Source organism: Ranitomeya imitator, chromosome 2 (assembly GCF_032444005.1).
Source record: "Ranitomeya imitator isolate aRanImi1 chromosome 2, aRanImi1.pri, whole genome shotgun sequence".
Taxonomy (NCBI): Eukaryota; Metazoa; Chordata; class Amphibia; order Anura; family Dendrobatidae; genus Ranitomeya; species Ranitomeya imitator.
Genome location: NC_091283.1, coordinates 50,393,544 through 50,408,925, shown reverse-complemented (window position 1 = coordinate 50,408,925; position 15,382 = coordinate 50,393,544). Strand labels below are relative to the sequence as shown.

General features: G+C 44.8%; 1 protein-coding gene across 1 annotated transcript in view; it reads right to left on the bottom strand.

Annotated features, from left to right (window-relative positions):
- LOC138661788 (cytochrome P450 2G1-like) overlaps positions 1-12,784 on the bottom strand; it is a 61,397-nt gene extending 48,613 nt beyond the window's left edge. Inside the window, exon 1 of the mRNA XM_069746706.1 lies at positions 12,605-12,784. Coding sequence (XP_069602807.1) covers positions 12,605-12,784 — 180 coding nt within the window. The remainder of the gene's footprint in view (positions 1-12,604) is intronic.
- Between the last annotated feature and the right edge of the window lie 2,598 nt (positions 12,785-15,382).

Below are 15,382 nucleotides of genomic sequence, written 5' to 3'. Positions count from 1 at the left end.
CCTAAGGCTATGTGCCCACGTTGCGGATTCGTGTGAGATTTTTCAGCATCATTTTTGAAAAATCCGCGGGTAAAAGGCACTGCGTTTTACCTGCAGATTTTCCGCGGATTTCCAGTGTTTTTTGTGCAGATTTCACCTGCGGATTCCTATTGAGGAACAGGTGTAAAACGCTGCGGAATCCGCACAAAGAATTGACATGCTGCGGAAAATACAACGCAGCGTTTCCGCGCTGTATTTTCCGCACCATGGGCACAGCGGATTTGGTTTTCCACAGGTTTACATGGTACTGTAAACCTGATCGAACACTGCTGCGAATCCGCAGCGGCCAATCCGCTGCGGATCCGCAGCCAAATCCACACCGTGTGCACATAGCCTAATTCTAAAGGTATGTGCACATGCTGCGGAAAACGCTGCGAATCCGCAGCAGTTTCCCATGAGTTTACAGTTCAATGTAAACCTATGGGAAACAAAAATCGCTGTACACATGCTGCGGAAAAACTGCACGGAAACGCAGCGGTTTACATTCCGCAGCATGTCACTTCTTTGTGCGGATTCCGCAGCGGTTTTACAACTGCTCAAATAGAAAATCGCAGTTGTAAAACCGCAGTGAAAAAACGCAGTAAATCCGCCATAAATCCGCAGCGGTTTAGCACTGCGGATTTATCAAATCCGCAGCAGAAAAATCCACAGAGGACCAGAATACGTGTGCACATACCGAAACCCTAACCCTAACCCTAACCCTAGCCCTAACCCTAGCCCTAACCCTAGCCCTAGCCCTAGCCCTAACCCTACCCCTAACCCTAGCCCTAACCCTACCCCTAACCCTAGCCCTAACCCTAGCCCTAACCCTAACCCTAACCCTAGCCCTAACCCTAACCCTAACCCTATTCTAACATTAGTGGAAAAAAAAATTATTTATTTTTTTATTGTCCCTACCTATGGGGGTGACAAAGGGGGGGGGGTCATTTATTATTTTTTTTATTTGGATCACTGAGATATAATGGAAGATGGCGGCGCCCAGGGAGAAGACGGACGGACCCCGGCAGGATCGGTAAGTATGATGGGGTGGGGGGGAGCACGGGGGAGGGGATCGGAGCATGGGGGGGTGGATCGGAGCGCGGGAGGGGTGGAACGGAGCACGCGGGGGTGGATCGGAGTGCAGGGGGGTGATTGGAGCATGGGGAGGGTGATTGGAGCACGGGGGGAGCGGACAAGAGCACGGGGGGAGTGGAGCACAGGACAGAGGGGACCCGGAGCAGTGTACCGGACAGATCGGAGGGCTGGGGGGGCGATTGGTGGGGTGGGGTGGGGGCACATTAGTGTTTCCAGCCATGGCCGATGATATTGCAGCATTGGCCATGGCTGGATTGTAATATTTCACCAGTTATAATAGGTGAAATATTACAAATCGCTCTGATTGGCAGTTTCACTTTCAACAGCCAATCAGAGCGATCGTAGCCACCCCCCCGGGCTTAACTACCACTCCCCCTGTCCCTGCAGATCGGGTGAAATGGGAGTTAACCCTTTCACCCGATCTGCAGGGACGCGATCTTTCCATGACGCCACATATGCGTCATGGGTCGGATTGGCACCGACTTTCATGACGCCTACGTGGCGTCATGGGTCGGGAAGGGGTTAATAGAAATCTTATTTCCACTCTGTCTCTATTTACTCAGTGTAAGGCTATTGTAGGTTCACATTCCTCAGATAAATTCCTAGAATGAGCACCTTTAGGACCTGTGGAATGACGTCGCGGCTTCTGATTGGTCGCGTGGCGGTCACATGGGCGGCACGCGACCAATCAGAAGCCGCGACGTCATTCCGCAGGTCCTAAAGGCACTCATTTTGAACAAAGAAGCCTGCCGGACGCCGGTTCCTCGCGGTGATGTTCCAGGGGCCGCCGGAGAGGTGAATATAACAATATTTTTTATTTTAATTCTTTATTTTACACCTCACTATGGATCCCAGGGCCTGAAGGAGAGTTTACTCTCCTTCAGACCCTGGGATCCATCAGGATACCTTCCGATACTTGGTGTCCCATTGACTTGTATTGGTATCGGATATCGGTATCGGCAATATCCGATACTTTTCGGGTATCGGCCGATACTATCCGATACCGATACTTTCAAGTATCGGACGGTATCGCTCAACACTAGTCATCAGATGATTCTCCTAGTATGAGGGTCCTTCTCCTTGAAGTCTTGGAGTTCACACTCACTCAGTTTTTTTGTGTTTTAGGGGTCCTTCTACCTGCAGCTCCAGGGAACAGCTATGGGGGCGGCCTTCGTCCCCTCTTATGTTAATCTGTTCCTGGTGCTGTGGAAGAGGGACCTCTTCCTATCTGACGAGCGGTCGTCGTTGATGGACTGCATCCTCACTTGGGCACAGTACATCAAAGACGTCTTTCTGATCTTGCAGGGTACTGTACCAGCCCTTAATAATCTTATTGGGGAACTAAATAACAACATATCTACTGCTGAGTGGGTGAACACGGTGTAATATGGACCTGGGAACTATACCTATTCCCCAAGTATCGTGACAAACAAGTTGGATTATCTTTATATCCTGTTCATGAATAGCAACATCCTGTGGTGAAGATATTGTGGTCATTGAGGATATGTCGGACTCAGCATCATATGACCACAATAATGGACTATTACTAATGTTGTACCTTGTCGCAGCGGCTAACCAAGCCCTTAGAGTTGGATATATATCTACTATTTGTATATGATGGATAATGAGTTTTGTTTGCGATATGATGATTTATGGTACTCTTTTTTATAGTAGGCAATATTATTGTATTGGTTCCATGCCAATGCCCGTGTTGCTATTTCAGCTGTATAATCTGTCCTGAATGCTGCTGCCAGGATCATATTCCTCACCAACCGTTACACCGATGCCTCTACCTTGTGCCAGTCATTACACTGGCTACCTGTTGTGAATTCTGTGGCTGAATTCACTCCTGTGGTCACAAGTGGTACTGCAGCTTCTGAGCTTCCTCCCTCAGGTGTTCTGGTGAGCTCGTTAACTGCTTCATTACTTAACTCCGCCTGATGCTGCTATCCTTGCTCCTTGTCAATGTTTCAGTGTTGGATCTGAGCTTCTCCTGATTGTTCCTGTGACCTGCTGCTCTGTATAGCTAAGTGCCTTTTGCTTTTTTGTTGCTTTTTTTCTGTCCAGCTTGTCTTTTGTTTTGCTGGAAGCTCTGAGACGCATAGGGTGTACCGCCGTGCCGTTAGTTCGGCACGGTGGGGTTTTTTTTGCCCCCTTTGCGTGGTTTTGCTTTAGGGTTTTTTGTAGACTGCAAAGTTCGCTTTACTGTCCTCGCTCTGTCCTAGAATATCGGGCCCCACTTTGCTGAATCTATTTCATCCCTACGTTTTGTCTTTTCATCTTACTCACAGTCATTATATGTGGGGGGCTGCCTTTTCCTTTGGGGAATTTCTCTGGGGCAAGTCAGGCCTATTTTTCTATCTTCAGGCTAGCTAGTTTCTTAGGCTGTGCCGAGTTGCCTAGGTAGTTGTTAGGCGCAATCCACAGCCGCTTTTAGTTGTGTTTAGGATAGGATCAGGTGTGCAGTCTACAGAGTTTCCACGTCTCAGAGCTCGTTCTTGTATTTTTGGGTATTTGTCAGATCACTGTGTGCGCTCTGATCGCTAAGCACACTGTGTTTCTGGATTGCCTTCATAACACCTGTCATTAGCAAACATAACAGTACAAGGAGCCAAACTAATGATTCTCAATAGAGGGAAAGAAAAAGTTCTGACATCATTTTTTTTTTTTTTTCTGCTCTGTGTTCACTTTTTTTTTTTTTCCCCTAGACATTTGGGTATTCTGGACACAGGTGTGGACATGGATATTCAGGGTCTGTGCTCTTCAATGGATAATCTCGTTATAAATGTACAAAAAATTCAAGATACTATTGATCAGAAATCTATGTTAGAACCAAGAATTCCTATTCCTGATTTGTTTTTTGGAGATAGAACTAAGTTTCTAAGTTTCAAAAATAATTGTAAGCTATTTCTGGCCTTGAAACCTCATTCTTCTGGTAATCCTATTCAACAGGTTTTGATTATTATTTCTTTTTTGCGCGGCGACCCTCAAGACTGGGCATTTTCTCTTGCGCCAGGAGACCCTGCATTGAGTAGTGTCGATGCGTTTTTCCTGGCGCTCGGATTGCTGTACGATGAGCCTAATTCAGTGGATCAGGCTGAGAAAAATTTGCTGGCTTTGTGCCAGGGTCAGGATGATATAGAAGTATATTGTCAGAAATTTAGGAAATGGTCAGTACTCACTCAGTGGAATGAATCTGCGCTGGCAGCTTTGTTCAGAAAGGGTCTCTCTGAGGCTCTTAAGGATGTCATGGTGGGATTTCCTATGCCTGCTGGTTTGAATGAGTCTTTGTCTTTGGCCATTCAGATCGGTCGACGCTTGCACGAGCGTAAATCTGTGCACCATTTGGCGGTACTGCCTGAGGTTAAACCTGAGCCTATGCAGTGCGATAGGACTATGACTAGAGTTGAACGGCAGGAATACAGACGTCTGAATGGTCTGTGTTTCTACTGTGGTGATTCCACTCATGCTATTTCTGATTGTCCTAAGCGCACTAAGCGGTCCGCTAGGTCTGCCGTCATTGGTACTGTACAGTCCAAATTCCTTCTGTCCATTACCTTGATATGCTCTTTGTCGTCGTTTTCTGTCATGGCGTTTGTGGATTCGGGCGCTGCCCTGAATCTGATGGATTTGGATTATGCTAAACGTTGTGGATTTTTCTTGGAGCCTTTGCGGTGTCCTATTCCATTGAGAGGAATTGATGCTACACCTTTGGCCAAGAATAAACCTCAAAACTGGGCCCAGCTGACCATGTGCATGGCTCCTGCACATCAGGAAGTTATTCGCTTTCTGGTGTTGCATAATCTGCATGATGTGGTCGTGTTGGGGTTGCCATGGCTACAAACCCATAATCCAGTATTGGATTGGAATTCCATGTCGGTATCCAGCTGGGGTTGTCAGGGGGTACATGGTGATGTTCCATTTTTGTCGATTTCGTCATCCACCCCTTCTGAGGTCCCAGAGTTCTTGTCTGATTATCAGGATGTATTTGAAGAGCCCAAGTCCGATGCTCTACCTCCGCATAGGGATTGTGATTGTGCTATCAATTTGATTCCTGGTAGTAAATTCCCTAAAGGTCGATTATTTAATTTATCCGTGCCCGAACACGCCGCTATGCGCAGTTATGTGAAGGAATCCCTGGAGAAGGGACATATTCGCCCATCGTCATCACCACTGGGAGCAGGGTTCTTCTTTGTAGCCAAGAAGGATGGTTCGCTGAGACCGTGTATTGATTACCGCCTTCTTAATAAGATCACTGTTAAATTTCAGTATCCCTTGCCATTGTTATCTGACTTGTTTGCTCGGATTAAGGGGGCTAGTTGGTTCACTAAGATAGATCTTCGTGGTGCGTATAATCTGGTGAGAATCAGGCAAGGAGATGAATGGAAAACTGCATTCAATATGCCCGAGGGTCATTTTGAGTATCTAGTGATGCCGTTCGGACTTGCCAATGCTCCATCTGTGTTTCAGTCTTTTATGCATGACATCTTCCGTGAGTATCTGGATAAATTCCTGATTGTTTACTTGGATGACATTTTGATCTTCTCAGATGATTGGGAGTCTCATGTGAAGCAGGTCAGAATGGTTTTTCAGGTCCTGCGTGCTAACTCTTTGTTTGTGAAGGGATCAAAGTGTCTCTTCGGTGTGCAGAAAGTTTCATTTTTAGGGTTCATCTTTACCCCTTCTACTATCGAGATGGATCCAGTTAAGGTCCAAGCCATCCAGGATTGGATTCAGCCGACATCTCTGAAAAGTCTGCAAAAGTTCCTGGGCTTTGCTAATTTTTATCGTCGCTTCATCTGTAATTTTTCTAGCATTGCCAAACCATTGACCGATTTGACCAAGAAGGGTGCTGATTTGGTTAATTGGTCTTCTGCTGCTGTGGAAGCTTTTCAGGAGTTGAAGCGTCGTTTTTGTTCTGCCCCTGTGTTGTGTCAGCCAGATGTTTCTCTTCCGTTCCAGGTCGAGGTTGATGCTTCTGAGATTGGAGCAGGGGCGGTTTTGTCACAGAGAGGTTCTGATTGCTCAGTGATGAAACCATGTGCTTTCTTTTCCAGGAAGTTTTCGCCCGCTGAGCGTAATTATGATGTGGGCAATCGAGAGTTGCTGGCCATGAAGTGGGCATTCGAGGAGTGGCGTCATTGGCTTGAAGGAGCTAAGCATCGCGTGGTGGTATTGACTGATCATAAGAACTTGACTTATCTCGAGTCTGCCAAGCGCTTGAATCCTAGACAGGCCCGTTGGTCGTTATTTTTTGCCCGCTTCGACTTTGTGATTTCGTACCTTCCGGGCTCTAAAAATGTGAAGGTGGATGCTCTGTCTAGGAGTTTTGTGCCCGACTCTCCGGGTTTATCTGAGCCAGCGGGTATCCTCAAGGAAGGAGTCATTGTGTCTGCCATCTCCCCTGATTTGCGGCGGGTGCTGCAAAAATTTCAGGCGAATAAACCTGATCGTTGTCCAGCAGAGAAACTGTTCGTCCCTGATAGGTGGACGAATAAACTTATCTCTGAACTTCATTGTTCGGTGTTGGCTGGTCATCCTGGAATCTTTGGTACCAGAGAGTTAGTGGCTAGATCCTTCTGGTGGCCATCTCTGTCACGGGATGTACGTACTTTTGTGCAGTCCTGTGGGATTTGTGCTAGGGCTAAGCCCTGCTGTTCTCGTGCCAGTGGGTTGCTTTTGCCCTTGCCAGTCCCAAAGAGGCCTTGGACACATATTTCGATGGATTTCATTTCTGACCTTCCCGTTTCTCAAAAGATGTCAGTCATTTGGGTGGTCCGTGATCGCTTTTCTAAAATGGTCCATCTGGTGCCCTTGGCTAAATTGCCTTCCTCCTCTGATTTGGTACCTTTGTTCTTTCAGCATGTGGTTCGGTTGCATGGCATTCCTGAGAATATTGTTTCTGACAGAGGTTCCCAGTTTGTTTCAAGGTTTTGGCGAGCCTTTTGTGGTAGGATGGGCATTGACCTATCCTTTTCCTCGGCTTTCCATCCTCAGACTAATGGCCAGACCGAACGAACCAATCAGACCTTGGAAACATATCTGAGATGTTTTGTTTCTGCAGACCAGGATGATTGGGTGTCCTTTTTGCCGTTGGCTGAGTTCGCCCTTAATAATCGGGCCAGCTCGGCTACCTTGGTTTCTCCATTTTTTTGCAATTCTGGGTTCCATCCTCGTTTCTCTTCAGGACAGGTTGAGTCTTCGGACTGTCCTGGTGTGGATTCTGTGGTGGATAGGTTGCAGCAGATCTGGACTCAGGTAGTGGACAATTTGATCTTGTCCCAGGAGAAAGCTCAACTTTTCGCTAATCGCAGATGCCGTGTGGGTCCCCGACTTCGTGTTGGGGATCTGGTTTGGTTATCTTCTCGTCATATTCCTATGAAGGTTTCCTCTCCTAAATTTAAACCTCGTTTTATTGGTCCGTATAGGATTTCTGAGGTTCTCAATCCTGTGTCTTTTCGTTTGACCCTCCCAGACTCCTTTTCCATACATAATGTATTCCATAGGTCGTTGTTGCGGAGATACGTGGCACCTATGGTTCCATCTGTTGAGCCTCCTGCCCCGGTTTTGGTGGAGGGGGAATTGGAGTATATTGTGGAGAAGATTTTGGATTCTCGTGTTTCTAGACGGAAACTCCAGTATCTGGTTAAATGGAAGGGTTATGCTCAGGAAAATAATTCCTGGGTTTTTGCCTCTGATGTTCATGCTTCCGATCTTGTTCGTGCCTTTCATGCGGCTCATCCTGGTCGGCCTGGGGGCTCTGGTGAGGGTTCGGTGACCCCTCCTCAAGGGGGGGGTACTGTTGTGAATTCTGTGGCTGAATTCACTCCTGTGGTCACAAGTGGTACTGCAGCTTCTGAGCTTCCTCCCTCAGGTGTTCTGGTGAGCTCGTTAACTGCTTCATTACTTAACTCCGCCTGATGCTGCTATCCTTGCTCCTTGTCAATGTTTCAGTGTTGGATCTGAGCTTCTCCTGATTGTTCCTGTGACCTGCTGCTCTGTATAGCTAAGTGCCTTTTGCTTTTTTGTTGCTTTTTTTCTGTCCAGCTTGTCTTTTGTTTTGCTGGAAGCTCTGAGACGCATAGGGTGTACCGCTGTGCCATTAGTTCGGCACGGTGGGGTTTTTTTTGCCCCCTTTGCGTGGTGTTGCTTTAGGGTTTTTTGTAGACTGCAAAGTTCGCTTTACTGTCCTCGCTCTGTCCTAGAATATCGGGCCCCACTTTGCTGAATCTATTTCATCCCTACGTTTTGTCTTTTCATCTTACTCACAGTCATTATATGTGGGGGGCTGCCTTTTCCTTTGGGGAATTTCTCTGGGGCAAGTCAGGCCTATTTTTCTATCTTCAGGCTAGCTAGTTTCTTAGGCTGTGCCGAGTTGCCTAGGTAGTTGTTAGGCGCAATCCACAGCCGCTTTTAGTTGTGTTTAGGATAGGATCAGGTGTGCAGTCTACAGAGTTTCCACGTCTCAGAGCTCGTTCTTGTATTTTTGGGTATTTGTCAGATCACTGTGTGCGCTCTGATCGCTAAGCACACTGTGTTTCTGGATTGCCTTCATAACACCTGTCATTAGCAAACATAACAGCTACCCATCCACTCCAGAATCCAGTACAAAACTACTACCCTCATCCACAAAGCACTCCATGGCTCAGCACCACCCTACATCTCCTCTCTGGTCTCAGTCTACCACCCTACCCGTGCCCTCCGCTCCGCTAATGACCTCAGGTTAGCATCCTCAATAATCAGAACCTCCCACTCCCATTTCCAAGACTTTACATGTGCTGCGCCGATTCTTTGGAATGCACTACCTAGGTTAATACGATTAATCCCCAATCCCCACAGTTTTAAGTGTGCCCTAAAAACTCATTTGTTCAGACTGGCCTACCGCCTCAATGCATTAACCTAACGATCCCTGTGTGGCCTATTTAAAAAAAAAAAAAAAAAAAATCAGGTTCCTCGCATCATGTTCTCATTCACTTTATGCAGTTAATAGCCCTCTGTGTCTGTACTGCTACATACTTAGGCAGGTAACTGGTTCATGCAGCTTTACATGAACACCCGAGCCTTACACTATGGCCGGTCCGAATAACTAAAGCAATTGTTACCATCCACCTCTTGTGTCTCCCCTTTTCCTCATAGTTTGTAAGCTTGCGAGCAGGGCCCTCATTCCTCCTGGTATCTGTTTTGAACTGTATTTCTGTTATGCTGTAATGTCTATTGTCTGAGCAAGTCCCCTCTATAATTTGTAAAGCGCGGCGGAATATGTTGGCGCTATATAAATAAAAATTATTATTATTATTATATGCTATATATTTTATATGTGCCTGTACTATGTTGCAGTGTCAGTTACTATGTGGCACACTGCTGTGTACTTTCTGACCTACAGAGGACTGATATGCAGCCTTTGTCCCCCCAACATTGTAAAATTAGGTAAATCCGCTGGCCAACACTGTTTGCCCTCATCCAATATAGTGCCTGTTTGCCTTTATGTCCATTGCGCATGCGTGGTGCTTCCTCCGCCTCCCTGTCGGCACTCGAGCTTGTCGCATGCTCGACATCAGATTGCACGGGGCCCCATGTCTGTTTGTTGTTCGGCGGAGCGTGGCGCATTGACCGAGAGGTGGGGGGAGGCAGTGTCGCTTATTTTTCTTCACGTATACCAGTGGTAATCAGTGTAAGTCGGCAGAGCAACCCACATACACTTCAGGTAATAGACTCCATCTCACTTCCAGTGGCCATTAGTATATAAATCCGCTCATGGCACTATGTACCATGCACCGTGAAGAAGGAGTGCTTCCGAAATGTGCGTCAGGGTGGGCGCACCGACCCTGGGAACCAGTATATCTGCATCCCATTTGAGGTAATAACTTTCAATCTTTTTGTAGCAAGAATTTTGCCTTTGGTTGCATGAGTTTTTTCATACTATAATAAATATTTTTGCTCAATTTGACATTTCCTCTAGATTTTATGTGCAACATATGTGCAGATGTATCTTCTGACCATAGTATGTTACTCACCTTTACTACACCCCACTTTAGGGGAGGGAGTAGCTTTGATAATTTTGATTGAAGTATAAGAAGTTATGGTCCCCTGGCTCTGTGCGCCCCTGGTGCAGTCATGCAATTGTGCGGTGATTTGTACTTAGTGTGGCACTGTATCCTCACCTGTTCCTTATATTATATTTAATAAAGATGGATTATATTTTATTGTTATGTGTGGACTTCATGGTCATTTATTTTGGGTTTTTAACCCGCTCCCTCTTGTTCTTTGTTTATTAGCGACCGGTCCGTACGCTCTATCCTGTATTGATATTAGCGGATACTTATCTCCACTTCTACCTTGATCAATTGATTTTACAGCAGGTAGCTATGCTGATTGAAGTCATGATTTTGTTTATTCAATGTTAAATATAGGTACGCAAGGCGCATGCGGATCAAAGCGGATATGTATGCAGGCATACGCTGCGCACAGATACGCTAATATAAACCAATTCATTCAACTTCTCTTGCAATAACACGGAGTTTTATGTGCAGATTTTTCCCATAGGCTATGGGTAAGGAGGTGGACAATTGAAAAGACTCACACAGTTAATGCCTAACAGAATTTTTGCAAGTGAATACTGCCATCTGCTAGTAAATGTTTATAGAAAAAGGAAAAGCAGAGAGACTTGCATCAGCAGGAACTGGAGAGTGTAGTGCATGTTTCCTCGGGGGAAGATATTGGAGGATGCACCAGGTCAAGTGATAGCTGTGGTGCAGTTAGTAATTAGAAAAGGTTCAGAAATGAACTGAAGGGGAGGAGTTGGCACTTGAGCCTGTGGCAGGATGGATGGACCTTGCATCGAGGTTGGCTTATAGCCACTATTACGAGTGAGCAGACCCTAGTGAAGAATCAAGTGACAATATCCGAATGAAGAATCGAGTGACAACACCTGAGTGAAGAATTGCGTGACAAGACCTAAGTGAAGAATTGAGTGACCAGACCTGAGTGACGAATCGAGTGACCAGACCTGAATGAAGAATCGAGTGACCAGAGCCGAGTGAAGAATGGAGTGACCAGACCCGAGTGAAGAATCGAGTGACCAGACCCGAGTGAAGAATCGAGTGACCAGACCTGAGTGAAGAATCGAGTGACCAGACCCGAGTGAAGAATCGAGTGACCAGACCCGAGTGAAGAATCGAGTGACCAGACCCGAGTGAAGAATCGAGTGACCAGACCCGAGTGAAGAATCGAGTGACCAGACCAGAGTGAAGAATCGAGTGACCAGACATAAGTGAAGAATCAAGTGACCAGACCCAAGTGAAGTGAAGAATCGAGTGACCAGACCCAAGTGAAAAATCGAGTGACCAGACCTGAGTGAGGGATCAAGTGACCAGACCATTGGCACAATTAGATCTTGATCGTGTGGTCCTGATGTTTATTTTGGCAATTCATGGCCAAATAAAGGCCCCAGAGACTTCTGGTTGTAGTAACCTGTTCAGAACTTAAGCAACATTTAGGTGATAAAAAAAAAAAACGTTTTTCCTTCCTGTCGTGTTATTTTGTATTAATTCCTGAAAAGCACCAGAAGGGTTAATAAACTACCTGACGGCAGTTTTGAATATGTTGAGGGGCACTGTTTTTAAAGTGGTCTAATTTGGGGGGATTTTATGACCTATAAATCACTATTGACAGCAGAATTTAAGGGGTTAAAAAGCCACAGTTGGTGCCAAAACTAATCAAGGCTGATACAGCAAGGTGTCAACTATATTGTACAGTCCACAGCTGCTACATTTTCACCAGTGGGGGGAGGGGTGCTATTGTCTGATATTTGAGGTGTCAGTAAAAAGAGGTATTTAAACATATACTATATGCAAATGAAATGACACATATAATCTGCACCAAAAAAAGGTGCAAAATAAGCCACAAAAGTGCAGCAAAACCTGCTTTTGTGATCGCCTTCTTTATTACTAAGAGAGCAGGTTTTGTCTGTAGTAAAAAAAAAAGCAACAGAAAATCAATGTCTGAGTTAAAGCATAGCCATAGCATTTATTTAGATGCAAAAAAAAGCAAAGGTAACAAAAAAGGAAATGCGTTTTAGTCTGTTTCCACACATTAAAACACATGACTATATCAATAAAGTTTTCTCAAAGCCAAAATACCAAGGAATATCAAAAACAAAGCAGCTTTGTTTATAACATGACAAAGCAAAAAGAGACAAAAAAACATGTAGTCAAAATAAAACTTGATAAAAACGCCTGTAAAAAAGTCGCTCTCAAATTCACAATGAAAAAAAGCAATTAATTTACTTAACAGGTGGAGGAAACCTGCGACATTGAAAAACTCACCAAATACTCATCATGAGAACATAATAATAATAATAATAATAATAATAATAATCTTTAACGTAAACTAAGACTTACAGGACTATAGCAAGGTCAAAATGCAATGATGCCAAACCATGGTTGTAATAAAGCGCTAGATATCAGACAATACGTAAAGGTGAATTACAGACCTGGTTTAAAGATTTTACCAACTCTCCGTGCCTTATATGCAAGATACTTCCAATTATCGGAAGTGGCATTGGTCCAGGGGGTAAATTTCGGTGCCTGTACATTTTATCCCACGTCGAATAGATGAACATGCAGGATACCAGCAGGACAAGGATCAAAGTCGCTAACACTGTGATGTCCATGTTCCAGGTTGGCAGCACAAATAACAGTATGATTAATTATGTCCACCAGTGTATATATATCAGAGGTTTCTGGACTTCTGCCACTTGCTAATTGTATTGTGTCATAGTTTAGTTCGATAAGTCCTGCCAGAGACTTTCTTAAAGTTCATGGAACAGTCAATGAAACTTCTTTAGACGGGCATTCAAGTTCACTTGAGAATTTAGTTACTGTATCAATATGTTTTTTAACTTGCATAAAAGAATTAAGTAACACACATACTGCTTGGCAATGGACCTACATGTGGGTGCCTAGTGAAGAGTAGATTTATATACACCTTGTTTTTATTCCAAAATATCTTGATCATTGGGATGCAGAACTATGTGGACAGGGTTATAGTTAGAGTTCAGTATGATGCCTACTTTTCTAAGCTAATCGTTACATAAAAATTAAAAGTGACAACAACTGTCCTGAAATAGAAATGTGTCAAGAGTAGTTGTCATTTCCATTCCATAACACTTGCTCCAGGCCCTTGTTCAGCCCCTCCTGACTGTTTTGGGGCAGAACTGGACCCACTTGTGAGAAGAGAAATTATATGAGTCCGCTGCCTCGGAGTAACCCTTGACTCTGCCCTGTCCTTCAAACCGGACATCCAAGCTCTTTCCACCTCCTGTCGCCTCCAGCTCAAAAAATATCTCCAGAATCCGTCCTTTCCTCAACCCTCAATCTACTAAAAGGCTTGAGCATGCCCTCATCATCTCCCGCCTTGACTACTGCAGCATCGTTTTCTGTGGCCTGTCTGCTAACACCCTCACACCTTTCCAGTCCATTCTTAACTTTGCTGCCCGACAAATTCATCTCTCTCCTCGCTACTCCTCTACTTCCCCCTCTGCAAATCTCTTCACTAGCTCCCATTCCCTAAGCATATCCAGTTCAAATTACTAATACTGACCTACAAGTCCATCTATAACCTGTCTCCTCAATATATCTCCGAACTAATCACCTGATATCTTCCCTCACATAATATCCGGTCCTCCCAAGATCTCCTCTCCTCCACACTTATTCGCTCCTCACCCAACCGCCTCCAAGACTTCTCCCGAATATTCTCCATCCTCTGGAATTCTTTGCCCAAACACATCCGACTATCAACCACATTCGGATCCTTCAGACGGAACCTGAAAACCCATCTCTTCAAGAAATGCTGCAGTCTGCAATGACCCCGATGCCCCCTCACAACACCAGATCTACCGCCTCACCAACACCAAAGCTGCTGCAACCCCCCAATGTACTGTCTCCTTCCCCACCATCCTGTAGACTGTAAGCCTGCAAGGGTAGGGTCCTCGCCCCTCTGTATCAGTCTGTCATTGTTAGTTTGTTTACTGTAAGTAATATTTGTAATTTGTATGCAACCCTTTCTCATGTACAGCACCAAGGAATCAATAATGCTATAGAAATAAGTAATAAATAACAATAAATAATAATAATAATATGTTCTACTCTTTCTCATATTAAAATATATTTAAAGTTTTGGTCCCAGGGGTCTGAAATAATTTAGTGATCAGGGTTGAAATCTGATATTAATATATGGGTTTGGATTGGTGTCTTGTATTCATTAACCCGTTTCTGACATCGGGCGTAAATTTACGCCGGTGTCAGACTCCCTCTGTTTGTGCTGGAACCTGCACCTTTCTGGGCACATGTTAGCTGATATATACATCTGACATGTGCCCGCAATAGCTGCAGGTGGAGTCGCGATCCACCCGCAGCTATTGACCCATTAAATGCCACTGTCAATTTCTGACAGCAGCTTTTAACTCATGCTTCCGACAAGCGTGCTGGAAATCCCACCCATTGGAGACCCCGTCATTTGATCATGGGTCACCGATGGATTGGTATGACAACTAGAGGTCTCCAGCAGACCTGTGGTCGGTGCTTATAGCAAGTGAGGTATTCTGCAGGTGATCTGATCATCGTGTACATGTAGCAGAGCCGATCGGATTATAGCAGCTTCTAGTCTTCCATAGAGACTATTGAAGCATGCCAAAAGTAAAAAATACAAATACTTTTAAAAATATAAAAATTAAAGGTTCAAATCACCCCCCTTTCGCTCCATTCAAAATAAAATAATAAAAAATCAAACATACACATATTTAGTATTACTGCTCTCAGAATCGCCCGATCTATCAACATAAAAAAAAAATTAACACCATTGTTAAATGGTGTAAAGAGAAAAAAGTCAAAATGCAGCACAGAATGCAAAAAATCTATCAGAGCAAGAACTAATTATCTTCTCAACTCCAGCTCCCAACATCAGGACGACATTCATGTTTGCATTAGGGCTCATACTCATCTACATTAAAAATGGACCAGTGCAATCCGAAAATGTTAGTCAATGATTCAGTGCTCATCTGTGATTTTTTTCTCTGCACAGATCGGACTGAGAAAATAAATCGCAGCAAGCTGCGAGTGGCCGCCTATATCGGACGATAATCAACAGTGAAAGTCATGAGGTGTGAGAAAAAAATCGCATGTCACATGGACCACGTGTGTGCCGTACAATTTTTATGCATGTCTCCTAGAAAACCCGACATTTCATCATCAAGTACAGTAAATTCACAGCG